The sequence below is a fragment of the Pholcus phalangioides genome, unplaced genomic scaffold, assembly GCF_987345545.1.
Source record: "Pholcus phalangioides strain wild (caught in Gottingen) unplaced genomic scaffold, Ppha-v1.0 ptg000010l_1, whole genome shotgun sequence".
NCBI classification, from domain to species: Eukaryota; Metazoa; Arthropoda; class Arachnida; order Araneae; family Pholcidae; genus Pholcus; species Pholcus phalangioides.
The window spans coordinates 10,569,165-10,584,806 of NW_028301603.1; the positions used below are offsets into that span (position 1 = coordinate 10,569,165).

General features: G+C 41.8%; 1 protein-coding gene across 1 annotated transcript in view; it reads right to left on the reverse strand.

Annotated features, from left to right (window-relative positions):
• Nucleotides 1-3,567: 3,567 nt before the first annotated feature.
• The window catches only part of LOC149080904 (uncharacterized), a 35,802-nt gene continuing 23,727 nt past the window's right edge, over nt 3,568-15,642 (reverse strand). Inside the window, exons 3-8 of the mRNA XM_089237586.1 lie at nt 13,780-13,941; nt 13,528-13,638; nt 13,330-13,423; nt 8,413-8,509; nt 5,388-5,550; nt 3,568-5,283 (exon numbers count right to left, since the gene is read on the reverse strand). Coding sequence (XP_089093712.1) covers nt 5,412-5,550; nt 8,413-8,509; nt 13,330-13,423; nt 13,528-13,638; nt 13,780-13,941 — 603 coding nt within the window. The 3' untranslated portion in view covers nt 3,568-5,283; nt 5,388-5,411. The remainder of the gene's footprint in view (nt 5,284-5,387; nt 5,551-8,412; nt 8,510-13,329; nt 13,424-13,527; nt 13,639-13,779; nt 13,942-15,642) is intronic.

Sequence of the window (15,642 nt, forward strand, 5' to 3'; positions counted from 1 at the left end):
TTCTGACACCCCGTCTTAGTGTGGGCATCTATATTATAAAATATAACACTGACTTAATTCCATATTAATGGCTTAAGTCACTATAGACATAAGATTAATGGTTGTATTATATCTAAATGTGACTGACCCATAGTCGTCTTTGTTATTGACAATTATATGGCCTTTATCGGTGCTCATCCAGTGGGCATTATGAAAACTTCATCGAATCGTCATTCATAAGCTCTGTACATTTCCATCCTTGATCTGAGCCCAACTCCCTTCGCTGCGAGAGATCGAAATCCCAACAGAAAGCGGGACGTGCGGCTTATACGGTGAAAATTACATTTTCAAAATTTATTTAAATCAATTTATCATCTTGACGTGCTCTCCCAACGCCCTTCGCTGCGAGAAATGGAAATCCTGACAGGAAGCGGGAAATGCGGCTTATGCGGTGAAAATTAAATATTAATTTAATTGAGTTATTAATTAATAAAATGTCTCAGGTTCTTATGAAGGTACTGTAGTGGTAAATGTCGGTGAGTCTCGGAACGGGTGTGGGGAGAAACTCTCGAGCCCATGGGAGCACCGTGGTGCTCGCGAGCAACGGGTTGAAGATGCCCTGGCCTACATACAAGATCACGTTGAACATGTACAGTGAAGAATCGACGCGCGCGTTTCGACGAATTGATTCTGCGATAAATTGACCACTACGCGTTCTATGCCTGTATTCGAACCCGTGGACCGTGAAGGCAACATTCATAGTGGAAGACTAGCTTACCACTGTGCCACTCGGGCGCAGTGGTAATTTTTTTGGGCAAGTTGCAAGTTGAGAAGAAAAAAAAAGTCCGTATCGAACTTTTTATGAGCAATTTATGTTCGAAAAGACAGTATAGTGAGAAAATTGTAAATTATTTTCATTACTGGAAATTATGAATGCATTTAGTTTGCTAATCAGGAAGTCTCTGCTGCTGGCTAAACTAATAGCTCAAATAATCAGCACAAATTTAACTTACATTCATAGTAGTTTTAGCTTGTCCGGGGTCACGTAAAATCACCTCGTGGCCCGCCTGCGACACGAAGGGACAGCTGCATAGGCGGAAATAGACTTGGAAGTCTGGGGGGGGGGGTGCACGATGATGATGATGCCAATTCATATATACATTTATTCATTAGATCAGTCGACTCCACCTTTGACGCGGTGCCCGCTCCCCCGTATCTCCGCCCATGGACAGCTGTTGGCCATCCCTGGCTATAGCGATATACACTCATGTCCATAAATTAAGGATAATTCAGAATCACACGGAAATCGAAATCTAAAGTAAAAATTTCACCTGTAGAATTATCACACACATCTGCAAGAATGATATGCAAATTTCAGGAAGTCACCAGATGATGCCAATAGTAGGTCACAATGACGAGAGTGTAAGAGGGGGGTATATAAGGAATGGTGGCAAAGAAATGAAATTGTTCACAAGAGTTCTGTAAGGCGCTCAGTGCCATAAGCGAATAGCTATGACACAGAGGACGCATGTGGATGATTTTTTTCGTGGTAGAATTATCGGCCGCCTGGAATGTGGGCGTAGTCAGATGGAAGTATCCGAGGAACTTGGAATTGCCCAAAGTGTCATCTCTAGGCTTTGGCAACGATTCCAAGATAACGGAAATGTCAGTAGACGTTACAGTACAGGTCGCCCCTTGTCGAGTTACAACGCCGAATGAAGACCGGTATTTGGCAGTAACTGCCAAAAGAAGCAGACGGAGCACAGCATCCGACCTGTCTCGTCAGCTATCTGCAGCCATGGGTACCACAGTTTAAAGACAAACCGTGTACAGACGTTTAGGAGATATTGGTCTATATGCTCGCAGTCCTGTCAGATGTGTTCCACTCATGGCAACTCACTGTCGGCAGCGATTGTAGAGAACATGCAATGTGGACATCGTCACAGTGGGCTTGTGTGATGTTTTCCAGGTTTAGCTTGCAGTCTGATTCAAGTCGGACTTTCATATGGAGAACGCCAGGTACCCGTTACCACCAAGACAACATCATTGAACGGCACCGTTACGGTGGTGCAGCATTGCTCGTTCGGGGGGAATTATACTGGGTTCCAGAACAGATCTGCATGTTCGAACCGGAACCATGAAAGCCCAAATTTATCGGGACATCATTCTGGAACAACATGTACGTTTTTTTAGGGGTGCCATGGGCGCAGAATTTGTGTTTATGGATGACAACGCCCGTCCTCACCGAGCAAACATCGTAAACGAATGCCTTGAATCTGAGGATATAACCCGTATGGAATGGCCAGCATTCTCACCTGACTTGAATCCGATAGAGCATGTGTGGGACATGCTTGGCCGACGAGTTGCAGCCCGTCAACCACCTCCTACATGTGTACCGGAACTTCGGAGAGCATTGCTTGCTGAGTGGAGTGATCTTCCCCAAGATCAGGTCGACAATTTGATACTCAGCATGCCTAAGCGTGGGTGTACGGACTGTATTTCATCGCATGGGAGACATACAATGTATTAACCATCATACCAACCATGTAATGGTTGCTCCAGGGAGCAAAAATCGTAGTTTTTATGAATGGTATCATACATACACCATCGTTTTTGTTCTTCATCTTTTGTTTAATAAATGGCCTTTATGAATAAGTAACGTTTGTTTTGTTTCTGAACCTTTATTTGCCGGAGCTGGTATTATCCTTAATTTATGGACATGAGTGTAATAAAGTCTCGCATCTCACAAACATGGTGGATAAGTCAGCCCACAAGGTTTTCAAGAAGCTCTAGCACAGTGGCTATTAATCAAGGGTGCCGGTTAATAGACACTGTGCTGGGGTTTTTGGGCTAAAATTTTTGGGGTGCGAGCGAATTGGAAAAAAATTTATAACCTGTCGACTAATGATTCCGGAAAATTAAACTGATGAGAAAAATTTAACATTTCAATTATTTGAAGAAAATATGGATCACACCCCAAAAGCTTTTTTTTTTTTCAGTTAGCGATTTTATTTATTTTTTCATTTCGATCGAGGCATACAAAATACCATTAATACCCAAAATATTCTGCGATTTGTTTACATTCGTACATCGTGTAATAAGCGCAGGGCCGGAACTAGAGGAAAGAGGCAAAGGGGACAACTGCCCAGGGTGACAAAGTTTTGGAAAGAATCAAAATACCGTTATAAAATCATCGAATTTTGCAATGGCGGTAGCGGAAAAATCATGTTTATCCCCCCCCCCATCCCCCCCGCACGTGCGTGCACACACACACACACACACAAGCATGCCTTAAAAAAAACAAAGAAGCTTAATTTACCTATCATTAGGGATACGTAAATTTCGTATTTACGAAATAACCACGATAATTCTGATTTCCCCTTTCCAACAGAATATATTAAATCGGGGGGGGGGGGGGCTAACGGGGCCCCAGAAATTATTGACGCCTCTTGACCCCGCTTTCATTCCCGCACCGGACCCCCGCGTCTAGTAAGAGCGATCCTGGTATATATTGTACTGTTTAAACAATACAGTAACGCAACAGTGTGTTATGTTGGTGTGCTGCGGAAGAAAAAAAAGAAATGAGAATTTAAGGAAAATTTACTATTTTATTTTCAAAAATTATACAAAAAAAAATCATCAAAAAAATTCAAATCGTTTCACAATTCTAAATTTAAAAACAAAATTGCACATAAGAAAATAGAGTTTGTTTGAGAATGTGTTGTGATTGGTCCTCGCGAAACCCAATTGGTCCGAACAATCCATACAAAAATACAGGATGAGACATAAAATGAGTGCACCCCCTTTTAGATCGTTCTATATAACTACCGTACTAATATTCGGATCGATACTGATTGGTCCAGCACCTCCTAGAGATGGAAGGCCTCTGCAGTCTGCTTGTAACGTCAGTAAGTAGTCCATTTCCCCTCGAAATATTCAGGGGGAAAAATTCCCTGCTAGTGAAAATTCCCTATCATCGTTTTGCGGAAAAGAAATGATCGGGCTTGGAATTGGCGACTTCTATGCCCACATCCAATCACCATGCGGTATTTGTGAGCCAATCAGGAAGATTCTACGCCAAAATAAGAAGAAACGAAATAGGACGCTGTGTTTCAAAATGTGGCAAACTTGCTAGTTAGTCTGAATGACGTTTATGGCAAGTAGTGCAGAGGCCTTCTATCTCTAGGAGATGCTGATTGGTCCCCGTCGGATTCATCCAGTGTAAACGTAGTTTCTAGCGAACACCAGCTTGCGCGAAGCTCCGTCTTTCGGGTGATTTTGTAAATATTCTCATTGCGAAATCTTCGAGCACATATTTTTCTCGATATTACGCACGCAGATGGTGGCATCGACGTCCGGTTTGCATCTGTGGTTCAACCGGAGCAAGGCCGTCTTGACGCATGGGCCTACCCAGGCACGGCCCAGCGGGCCTTAAGCGTTTGGGAATCTTCTGTGATAGTGAGATCTGGTGCTGTTATTGCTGAAAGTATGTAAATTGTTAGGGTGATCCTTCCCGTGTCCGGAAAATTCCCCGCCATGCAATTCTCCCAGGGCCGCAACGGAGGGGGGGGGGGTGTCTGATGCCCTGGACCAGAAGAATTCATCCTTTAACTGATTCTTCTACATGGCAAGAGGTGGCAAAATGCCGGTTTGCCCCGGGTGGCAAAGTATTTAGTTACGGCTCTGAATTCACTACCTCTAGGGAAATTCACAGACAACTATTCACATGGAACAGTTCGACATGAGTGAATGAACGAGTGAGCAAGTGAACGGATGAGCATTGAGTGAGCTAGTGAGTGCGTGAATATATCACTGACTCACTAGGTCACTCACTGACGTCACAGGTCGCTGATTCACTAGGTCACTCACTTACGTCACAGGTCGCTGACTCACTAGTTTGCTCACTTACCAACACTTAACCACTCTTTCACTCACTCACTAAAACTACTGTATCATTTACTGACTCACTGGTCACTCACTCGGTCATTCCCCGCTCACTGCCGCGTGTCGAACTGTTGTCGGTGAATTTTCCCAGTGGTGAATTGCTGTCGGTGAATTTTCGGAAAATCGATACTTCCAGTGAAGTAGGCCCCTTTCCTAGAGCATCAATTTACCCGGGGCCCACGATGCCTTTAAGATGGCCCAGGGAGCCCCCCCCCCCTGGGAGAGATATTTCACGCTCAACCTGTGCACATGTGATAGATCAACGAAAATGAATTACAATGTTATCTACATACATAAAACAAAAAATGTCATCGGGATAATGTTCATGAGATCATTTGAAACGTCTCCATGTGTACAAACCTGAAAAACATGATAAAAGAAAAATTATTACACATGAGAAATGACCAAACACTCTTACATCATATCCCGGCATGTTTCTCACTGATATGGAAGATCCAACTTACACGTGACTTAATGAAGACTTGATGTCAATAGAAATTCGAATCATGTTGGCTGTCCGACGTACTGCGGCTGCTGTCCAGAAACATGCTTCTGAAATCATCAGTGGAAGTGATATCGTTGAGCCAATGCTCTTCGATCGATCCAGATTCACGATCTTCGTCATCCCTGAATAAGAAAAAAAAAAAATTGGCGTTTGAGAGATATGAATGCATAATACTGCACTGTTCTATCTGCAGGCAAGGATCCAGAGTGGGAGGATCGAAAAACCCTTCCTCAGGTGGTCAAGGGGAGGGCCACAGAGAACAAAATTAAGATGTGAAGCTGTGAAGCTTTTGAGGGAAATATGTGGAGGGGAGAAGTGTCCTTGAGATGAGAAGGGGGGATGCTGGATAAGACAGAAAAAAATATAGTCCAACCGGAGGGGGGGGGGCACGGGCGAAAAAAAAGTTGAGAAACACTTGGCTAACCGATTTTTAACAATCTTGGAAAAGCTAAACTCATCTATTACAGAATGAAGACGAGAAAATATACAGTCGCTTCTAAAACCATACTGTATTAACTCGTCCATTTCAAGGATGCTCTGCGGTATATAGATAAACAAAACTTGGCACTGTACGAGCATGTAATTATACGCCGAGAACTGTCGAACAAATATTAGTTCAGAAAAAGGTGCTCGGCAACCGCATATAAACCGAACTCATGCGGTGGTATAAAGCTCGACAATGGTGGAACAAACTGCACTGACGGCGTGTGTTACAGAGAGAGAGACGGATCGGGCAACCGCATATAAATCGAACCACCATCTCATGCGGTGGTATAAAGCTGGACAATGGTAGAGCAAAGTGCACTGACGGCATGTGTTACAGAGAGAGAGAGGGAGAGACGGATCACGCTACACTGTGTGGCAGGTGCTCGGCAACCGCATATAAACCGAACCACCATCTCATGCGGTGGCATAAAGCTCGACAATGGTAGAGCAAAGTGCACTGACGGCGTGTGTTAGGCTAAGCGCAAATTGAGTCGCGTGCAGCGTTCGCGAGTGGGCGGGACCCAAGTGCCATGACGTCAACACGCCCCATGCGTAGCGAGGGGATGCGCATATTGGAACACGTTTCAAGTGCACGAGCGTTTTCAGAAGGAAACGATTTCGGGGTCTGCAGCCTTGGCATTTGGGAGGCTCCCGGAGCTTGGATATTATATATTGGTCATTAAAGTTTACATTAATGAAGACATAACATTAATTAAAATATAAAGTACGGGAATGCGTTGAAAAATATATTAAAATACCGTATATATAAAAACGTGAACACAAAGAAATAAAAAATCAGCATTGATGACAATTCGAAATTAATGAATAATTAAAAACTATTGAAAATTCAGATTTTTCTCTGGTAAATTATTCCTTAAAATAACATAAATAATGAATGTACATAAATTAATGAAAACTATTTACATAAATTAATCGAAATTGAAAATAGATAAAAATTAACGTAAATTTAGGAGGGATAAAAATTTTAATGAAAATTCAGGGTTTATGAAAATTAATGAAAATATAGAATTCAAGAAAATTCAACATTTAGAATGAATCAGAATTAATAAAATTAACGATTATTATATAATTAACAGAAATTGGAATGAATGAATATTCCGAAATTAATGGAATTTAATTGATGGAATTTTTCCGAAATTAATGGAATTTAATTGATGGAATTTTTCCGAAATTAATTTCCAATATCAATCCCATAATGAATGAAAATTTGGAACTTGTGAAAAGTTAAAACAAATGAAAGGATTGATCACAATATAAAAAATTAATAAATAATTTCAAAACTGCTGGAAATTCATATTTAATGGAAAACAACTAGATTAATGAAACACCAGAATTAGTGAAATTTCAGATTCAATGAAAAATTATTCCTCTATCGATCGATAAAATATAATTAATGAATATTCGGAATTAAAGCCGATTTCAGAAATTTATTTGGAAATATTTCGTAGGCTATTAAAAAAAATAAAAGTGGATTTTTTCTCTAAAAATTAATGAAAAATTATGGATGCATAAGAATTAATGAAAATTCAGAATTAATGACAATTTATAAAATTTGGAAACAATCACAAAATTAATGAAAATTCGGTGTATCAATGAAAATCCTGAAATTAATGAATTCCATAATGAATTCCGAAATTAATGAATCCAATAATGAATTCCGAAATTAATGAATCCCAAAATGAATTCCGAAATTAATGAATCCAAAAATTAATTCCGAAATTAAAAATAACTCCATAATGAAAGAAAATTTAGAGCTAATGAAAAGTCAAAACCTTGGAAAGAACAATAATATTTAATAAAAATTCAGAACGAAATAAAATAATTCAGGAATTAATTAAAGAAATAATTGATAATATATGTAAATAACGTTGATATTAAACAACATTTTTCATAAGAGAATGCGAACTCTATCAAAATAACGGTTTAATTTTTAAAAAACCCCTACCGAATACGAAGAATCGTGCGCGCGGGACACGAAAGTCTGCGGCTCAACAGCAGCGCCATCGAGTGCGCGCGCACACGCGCTTAGCGTAGTGTCGCCTCACATGTATCAATTTGCGCTGTCCTGATTTCCGTTGGCCGCAAAACAGAGTGCTGCCCTGCTCCGTGTCGCGAACGCTGCACGCGGCTCAATTTGCGCTTTGCCTGACCGAGAGAGAGAGAGACGGATCGCGTGCGTGATTGTGTGGCAGGTGCTCGGCAATCGCATATAAACCGAACCACCATCTCATGCGGTGGTGTAAAGCTCGACAATGGTGGCGCAAAGTGCACTGACGGCGTGTGATACGAAGAGACGGATCGCGCTACGCTGTATGGCAGTCCGATGGGCGAGCTTTGGTTTCGAGAATGTCGGGAAAGCGCTACTTACAGGACCTGTAGGTATTTTTACAGCCTTGTTTATTCGTATGCATCGAAACGCAAACTTGCAGGAGGTATACGATGTACACGTGTTATGAAATGGGCAGAAGAGTACTCACACGTCAGAGGTGTTGGAGAAGCTGCTACTCCTGCTAAACGAAGACGATTCATAATCTTCGGTGTCCGACGAAAACAGCTGAAACGTCACTTGCTCACCTGCAAAAAAACAAAAACCAAGTTTTAACTCAATATATTATTGCCTTTATGACGTTCCAGTACAATATACTAAGAAAAATATACGCAAATATATAAGGAATTGATACAGATTGATACCGTAATTCCTTTTGTCGAACTTTACTGGCGGACCATTGATCCTAGAGGCATACAGGCATCCTTCGCTTTACGCGGTTTCGTTATAACGCGATTTTGGAAAAAAATTAATTTTAGAACAATCACGATCCGCAAAATTTGGTCTCTAGTTTGATTTTCATCCTGAAAATGGGCTTGAAAACTAAAAATATGACGTAACTTTAATGATAAAATCCTTTGGATTTTTTTGATGTAGGTGAGAAGTTTTGTTGAAGTAAAGTCGAATCCCGTTATAACGAACTCCAAGAGACCAAAGAAGCCACTTCACTATAACGAAGTTTCGTTGTAAAGGAATTCCAGGTTTTTGCATTTTGTTCCTACTTATCTGGGGATTAGAAAAGTATTCGTTAAAACGAGATTTTCGCTATAACGGTATTCGTTAAAACGGGATTTAACTGTAGTTGAAGAAGTAGATGACACAATTAAAAAGAAATATGATGAACATGATGGAGTAAATCGAGAAGCTCTATCCATACGTGGAATAAGAAAACAATAAATACATTTTATGGGCATTGTATAAATATTTTATCATGTATATATATTGTTCCTAGTTATTGTAATTGTATTTTTAATTGGTTTGATGTATTTTAGAAATATTATGACGTATTTGTTATGGGCACCTTTTTCTCAGCCACCTCGTTGGGAATTTTGCCTGTTGTGGCTTTTGTGTTTGTATTTGAGACAAATATGGAAGAAACGCTTGAATCCCACGTCACAAGATGTCCAGATCTCACTGACATTCTTTGGCGGCGCATCGATAACGCCATCAAAATTCCGATCCAAGAAAATGATCCCAACGAATCCAGAATTGCCATGTTTGAGAGGAATCTTCAGACTTCCCTAGATTTTCTTCCAAAAGGCTTTTTATAAAGAGACGAGGAGAATGTGCTGCTTGTCAGCCGAAATGCCGACTGCTTTCATTTGCAAAAGCCATCAGTCTACACCACGTCAGGCTATTCAGGAAAGAAAACATCGACACTCACACCGACTCATAGACATCGAATGAATTAACGAGATTTATTTATACATAAGGTTTGGTAATTTATTTTAAAAAAAATTATTTTGCTTTATTTATGTTGGGTTTACTTTTTCTTCAATCCTCCTGAAGAAAACCCCCACTATGTTACTTAGGGGCCGTTCAAGTATTACGTAAGCAGATTTTTAGCCATTTTTGACCCCCCGTCCCCGTCAGCAACAGTCAGCAAAACCCTGACCCCCCCCCCCTCCCCAGCAAAATTTCGTCAGCAGCTTAGAATATTTCTTATCTTCAAAAAGGGTGGTTGATGACGTAAGCAACCTTCAAACCCCCACTCCCCCCATGTCATCAAAAGTCAGCAAATCCGAAACCCCCTCCCCCTCCTTGATGCTGACGTAATACTTGAATGACCCCTCATGTTAAATTTAACTTACATTACTCGTTTATTTTGCGGAACCAATTGCATAAAGCGAGGAACGGCTGTACTTTCAATTGCCGCTGCGGTAGTCGAGCGGTCATAGTGACGGACTCGCATCGCGAAGACCCGATACCGACCGTGACCCCCCCCCCCCCATTCTGTCCCCATAGGGGATATAAAAGCTAGTCACCAGACGAAGAAAGTGAATCGGAAAGAATGTGTGTTTCTTTCTGGCGCTTGCCTGTTGCGTAGCTGTGAGCAGCGCAAGCAACTCCGCCTGGAAGAAGTTGACGAATTCATGAAATGCACAGGAAAACTTATTGGGGAGTTTCAAGATAAAAAGTGGGTGAGAGATTCCGCATTTCTTGTCGATATCACCGTTCATCTGAATGATCTAAGCTACCTCTTACTGGGAAAAGATCTACTTGTCTATACTCTTTATGACAACGTGAAAGCGTTCGAAACTAAATTAGTCCTTTGGGAACATCAATTGCAAAACAAAAACTGCATACATTTTCCTAAATTGTTGGACTTGGTAAATAGATCTACAACTTGGAAACCGGACGATTATGGACAGTGCATTTCAAATCTGAGAATGGAATTCAGAAGCAGATTTTCCGACTTCCGCGAGAAAGAAATTTCTATGGAAATGTTTTTTCCTCACCAAATCTCGGTCGATATCGAAAGTGTTCCACCAGAGCTACAATTAGAATTTGCAGATTTGCAATGTGACTCTGCAGTTAAATGCAAGTGTGTTTTTTGAAATTCCTCTTCATCAATTGATTTACACATTCTAAGTATGTGTCCGAAGAAAATTATCCAGAGATACGCAAACATATGCACTGTTCGTGTCTTCTATATTTGGCAGCGCTTACATATGCGAACAGTTGTTTAGTCGAATGAAGAATACAAAATCAAAAACTAGAACACGTTTGGCTGATTGGCATTTGGAGGATACCTTACGAATACAACACACAAATTTTACCTAACAATGAAGCTTTAGTCAAGCAAAAACAATGTCAAGTTTCGCTTTAATATGCCTAAAATAATTGGTCTTATTGGTAATAATTGGTCCCCAATTCAGTTTTTTAAAACGAAAATGCTACATAATGTCATGAAATACACTGAAGAGCCAAAAAAACTGGTTCACCTGCCTAATATCGTGTAAGGCCCCCGCGAGCACGCAAAAGTGCCGCAACACGACGTGGCATGGACTCGACTAATGTCTGAAGTAGTGCTGGAGGTAATTGACACCATGAATCCTGCAGGGCTGTCCATATATCCGTAGGAGTAAGAGGGGGTGGAGATCTCTTTTGAACAGCACGTTGCAAGGCATCCCAGATATGTTCAATAATGTTCATGTCTGGGGATTTAGGTGGCCAGAGGAAGTGTCTAAAGTCAGAAGAGTGTTCCTGGAGCCACTTTGTAGCAATTCTGGACGTGTGGGGTGTCGCATTGTCCTGCTGAAATTGTCCAAGTCCGTCGGAATGCACAATGGACATGAATGGGTGCAGGTGATCAGACAGGATGCTTACGTACCTGTCAGAGTCGTATCTAGACGTATCAGGGTCCCATATCACGCCAACTGCACACGCCCCATACCATCACAGAGCCTCCACCAGCTTGAACAGTCCCCTGTTGACATGTAGGGTCCATGGATTCATGAGGTTGTCTCCATACCCGTACACGTCCATCAGCTCGAAGCAATTGGAACCGAGACTCGTCAGACCAGGCAACGTGTTTCCAGTCCTCAACAGTCCAATGTCGGTGTTGTCGGGCCCAGGCGAAGCGTAAAGCTTTGTGTCGTGCAGTCATCAAGGGTACACGAGTGGGCCTTCAGCTCTGAAAGCCCATATCGATGATGTTTCGTTGAATGGTTAGCACGCCGACGCTTGTTGATGGCCTGCAGGGTTGCACGTCTGTCACGTCTAATGATTCTCGTCAGTCGTCGTTGGTCCCGTTCTTGCATGATCTTTTTCCGGTCTCTTTCTCTGTATCACATGCCGTCAGTGCACTTTGCTCTACCATTGTCGAGCTTTATACCACCGCCGGAAAAAGATTTTTCCGGCCGCATGATCTATATTCACGGTACACTCGTGAAATGGTCGTACGTGAAAATCCAAATTTCATCGCTACCTCGGAGATGCTATGTCCCATCTCTCGTGCGCCGACTATAACACCACGTTCAAACTAACTTAAATCTCGATAACCTGCCATTGTAGCAGCAGTAACCGATCTAACAATTATGCCAGACACTTGTTGTGTTATATAGGCGTTGCCGACCGCAGCGCCGTACTCTGATTGGTTCCATATCTCTTTATTTGCATACGCATGCCTGTACCAGTTTTTTTGGCTCTTCAGTTTATGTTGTACGTGTCGCATTTTAATTTGTCGTATCTGAGCGTACGTAGGATCAACCTTTGGCAGGGCTGGGACACACAGAGATTGGTTGGAGGCACAAGAAATCATTTATCAACTTTCAAAAGCATTTTCAAGTAACAGAAATGCATCAATATAGCAAAAAAAGGCATTTTTTGACACTATAATTTGCAATGTTTTTTTTTTTAAATCATTCAAAATTAATATTTGTTAAAATTAATTGAATGTTTAAATTTTTTTAAATGTTTTGAAATATATTTAGTTTGTGATCGTCTTTGGGGGGGGGGGTTGCATCTCCCCCCACGACGTTAATGAGTGACGAGAAATTTTGTATGTGGCCCTCGGAGCGTAAAACGTTGTGAAGACCCCTAGTTCGAAACGTTCCATGTCGGTGAATACAGTCTCAAAAGAGGCAGGGTTATGTCGGAAAAAGTGGGCGAATATTGATAATAGAGGCCCCCCTTGCTCTCAAGTATCAAATCACTCGCGTCGTTCTTCCCATGAAGTTACGTCGATAGTTAGCTATCAAGTCGATGTAATGTGCAAGGCATTTTTGATTAAAAATGGATAGCTGAACCCGGGGAAGGAAGACGGAGAAATTCTACGTCACCACCATAGGACAATTCTCATCACAGAAAGACTTTCCCCGGAAAATGTGTCAGACCGGGTTCACACTGTACCGATACGATACACAGATTGGTTAAAAATCCGAATTTCTGGTATTTTAACCAATCCGTGTCGAGTTGCAGGTTGTATCGCTTATCGTATCGGTCCAGTGTGTATTCTGACTTTTACCATGCCAAATGAGCATGATAAAAGAGCCAAAATGCCAAATCAGTATTGTTACAATTTAAATACAACAAAAAATTAAAGAATCATGATTGATCAACTTACCCTTGATCATGACCATTTCGGTGATTTCTTTGAATCTGTTGAAATTCTGCTCCTGATACTCTAATTTGCTAGTATCTTCATCATCAATTTTGAACTGAAAAAACAAAACACAACAATTAGACCCATTGTTCAAATCTGGAAACATTGAAAAACTCTTAATTAATTAACTAATTAATTAATTAATTAAACGATTCTCACCTTTTTCCTCTTCTGTTCGATTTTGGCCAGGTGATTCTTGACGTGCTTCCTCAGCGAACTCGGGTCTGTGTAGCGCTTGTTGCACCCGGGCTCCACGCAGCTGTACGGCCTCTGTTTAAATCGAAGAACAAAAAATATATCAACTACTGCATTAATTAATTGAAGCGGCGGCAGCACATTTGTGTAAGAATGGAGAAGTACCACATCTTCTCAACGAAAAAAAAAATCATGATGCGTATGATAACTGCTCACCGAGTCTTGGTGCGTTCTCTGGTGTTTGGCTCGATCCGAGGAGTTGCTGAAGGCCTTGGGGCACCCGAAATATTGGCACCTGTAGGGTCTTTCTCCAGTGTGAGATCTCAGGTGGATCTTCAGGTTTTCCAATCTAGAGAAGGCCTTTTCGCACCCTATGAACTGTGGAGAACACCGAAGAATATTACGATAAATCATGCTAGTTAATGGTAACCAATTACATCATAAAATCTAATTCTTAAGACATACTTCGCCCTAGTACAGTGGTTCTCAAAGTGTGCCTCACGGCTCCCAAAACCGTCTAGCGATCCCGAGGATATCGATATGAACTAAAATGAAGATTAATAGGAAAAAATTAGAATTTATGACTGTTTGTCTCTCTACCTTCAGAGTGCGCTGTAATTTATATTACGCTGAGGATTGGTGACTCGCGGGTATATTTCGATTAGGGCATAGCTAAGGTAAAGAGCCCAAGGGTATACACAACTGTATTAGGGCAAGTGATTGTGGGAGGATTGGTGACTCGCGGGTATATTTCGATTAGGGCATAGCTAAGGTAAAGAGCCCATGGGTATACACAACTGTATTAGGGCAAGTGATTGTGGGAGGATTGGTGACTCGCGGGTATATTTCGATTAGGGCATAGCTAAGGTAAAGAGCCCAAGGGTATACACAACTGTATTAGGGCAAGTGATTGTGGGAGGATTGGTGACTCGCGGGTATATTTCGATTAGGGCATAGCTAAGGTAAAGAGCCCATGGGTATACACAACTGTATTAGGGCAAGTGATTGTGGGAGGATTGGTGACTCGCGGGTATATTTCGATTAGGGCATAGCTAAGGTAAAGAGCCCATGGGTACACACAACTGTATTAGGGCAAGTGATTGTGGGAGGATTGGTGACTCGCGGGTATATTTCGATTAGGGCATAGCTAAGGTAAAGAGCCCATGGGTACACACAACTGTATCAGGGCAAGTGATTGTGGGAGGATTGGTGACTCGCGGGTATATTTCGATTAGGGCATAGCTAAGGTAAAGAGCCCATGGGTATACACAACTGTATTAGGGCAAGTGATTGTGGGAGGATTGGTGACTCGCGGGTATATTTCGATTAGGGCATAGCTAAGGTAAAGAGCCCATGGGTATACACAACTGTATTAGGGCAAGTGATTGTGGGAGGATTGGTGACTCGCGGGTATATTTCGATTAGGGCATAGCTAAGGTAAAGAGCCCATGGGTATACACAACTGTATTAGGGCAAGCGCTTGTGCCCTAGTGCTCAAGATGTTGAGCGCTAGGGCAAGAGAGTAGTGAAGAAATGATTTTGAGGGGAGTGGAGGTAAATGGTTTTCATATGGCAAGGAAGTCGTGGAGCCAGATGTCGAACAGTTGGAATCTTACAATTTGACTAATTCGTGTTCAGCATCACGATAAAGGGGGAGGGGGGGGGGGTCTTCTGGACATGGCATCTAAAACAGCGTAAATGGCCTCCAGGCGAAGTGATATTATGTGTGGGGGGGGGGGCCTTTCTCACCTAACTGGAATTCCACTTACTTCCAAATCAAAGTGGTGACCCGCGGGTATATTTCCATTAGGGCATAGTTAAAGTAAAAAGCCCATGGGTATACACAATTATTTGGGCAAGTGAGCAGTTTTAACTAAGTAGACGGGTAAGAAACTCAGGGGTAAATGTGTCCCTTATCTTCACCCTCGACCCCCACCCCCACTGTCGGAGGCAAATCAAAGAAACAAAATATCGTTATCACGAGTTCTTCTCCCCCCCCCCCACCCACGTACTCGAGGTTCCACGTAATGCCCGATGGAACCAGGTCAATCCTGCTTCTGGGTCCTTATACCCAGGCAA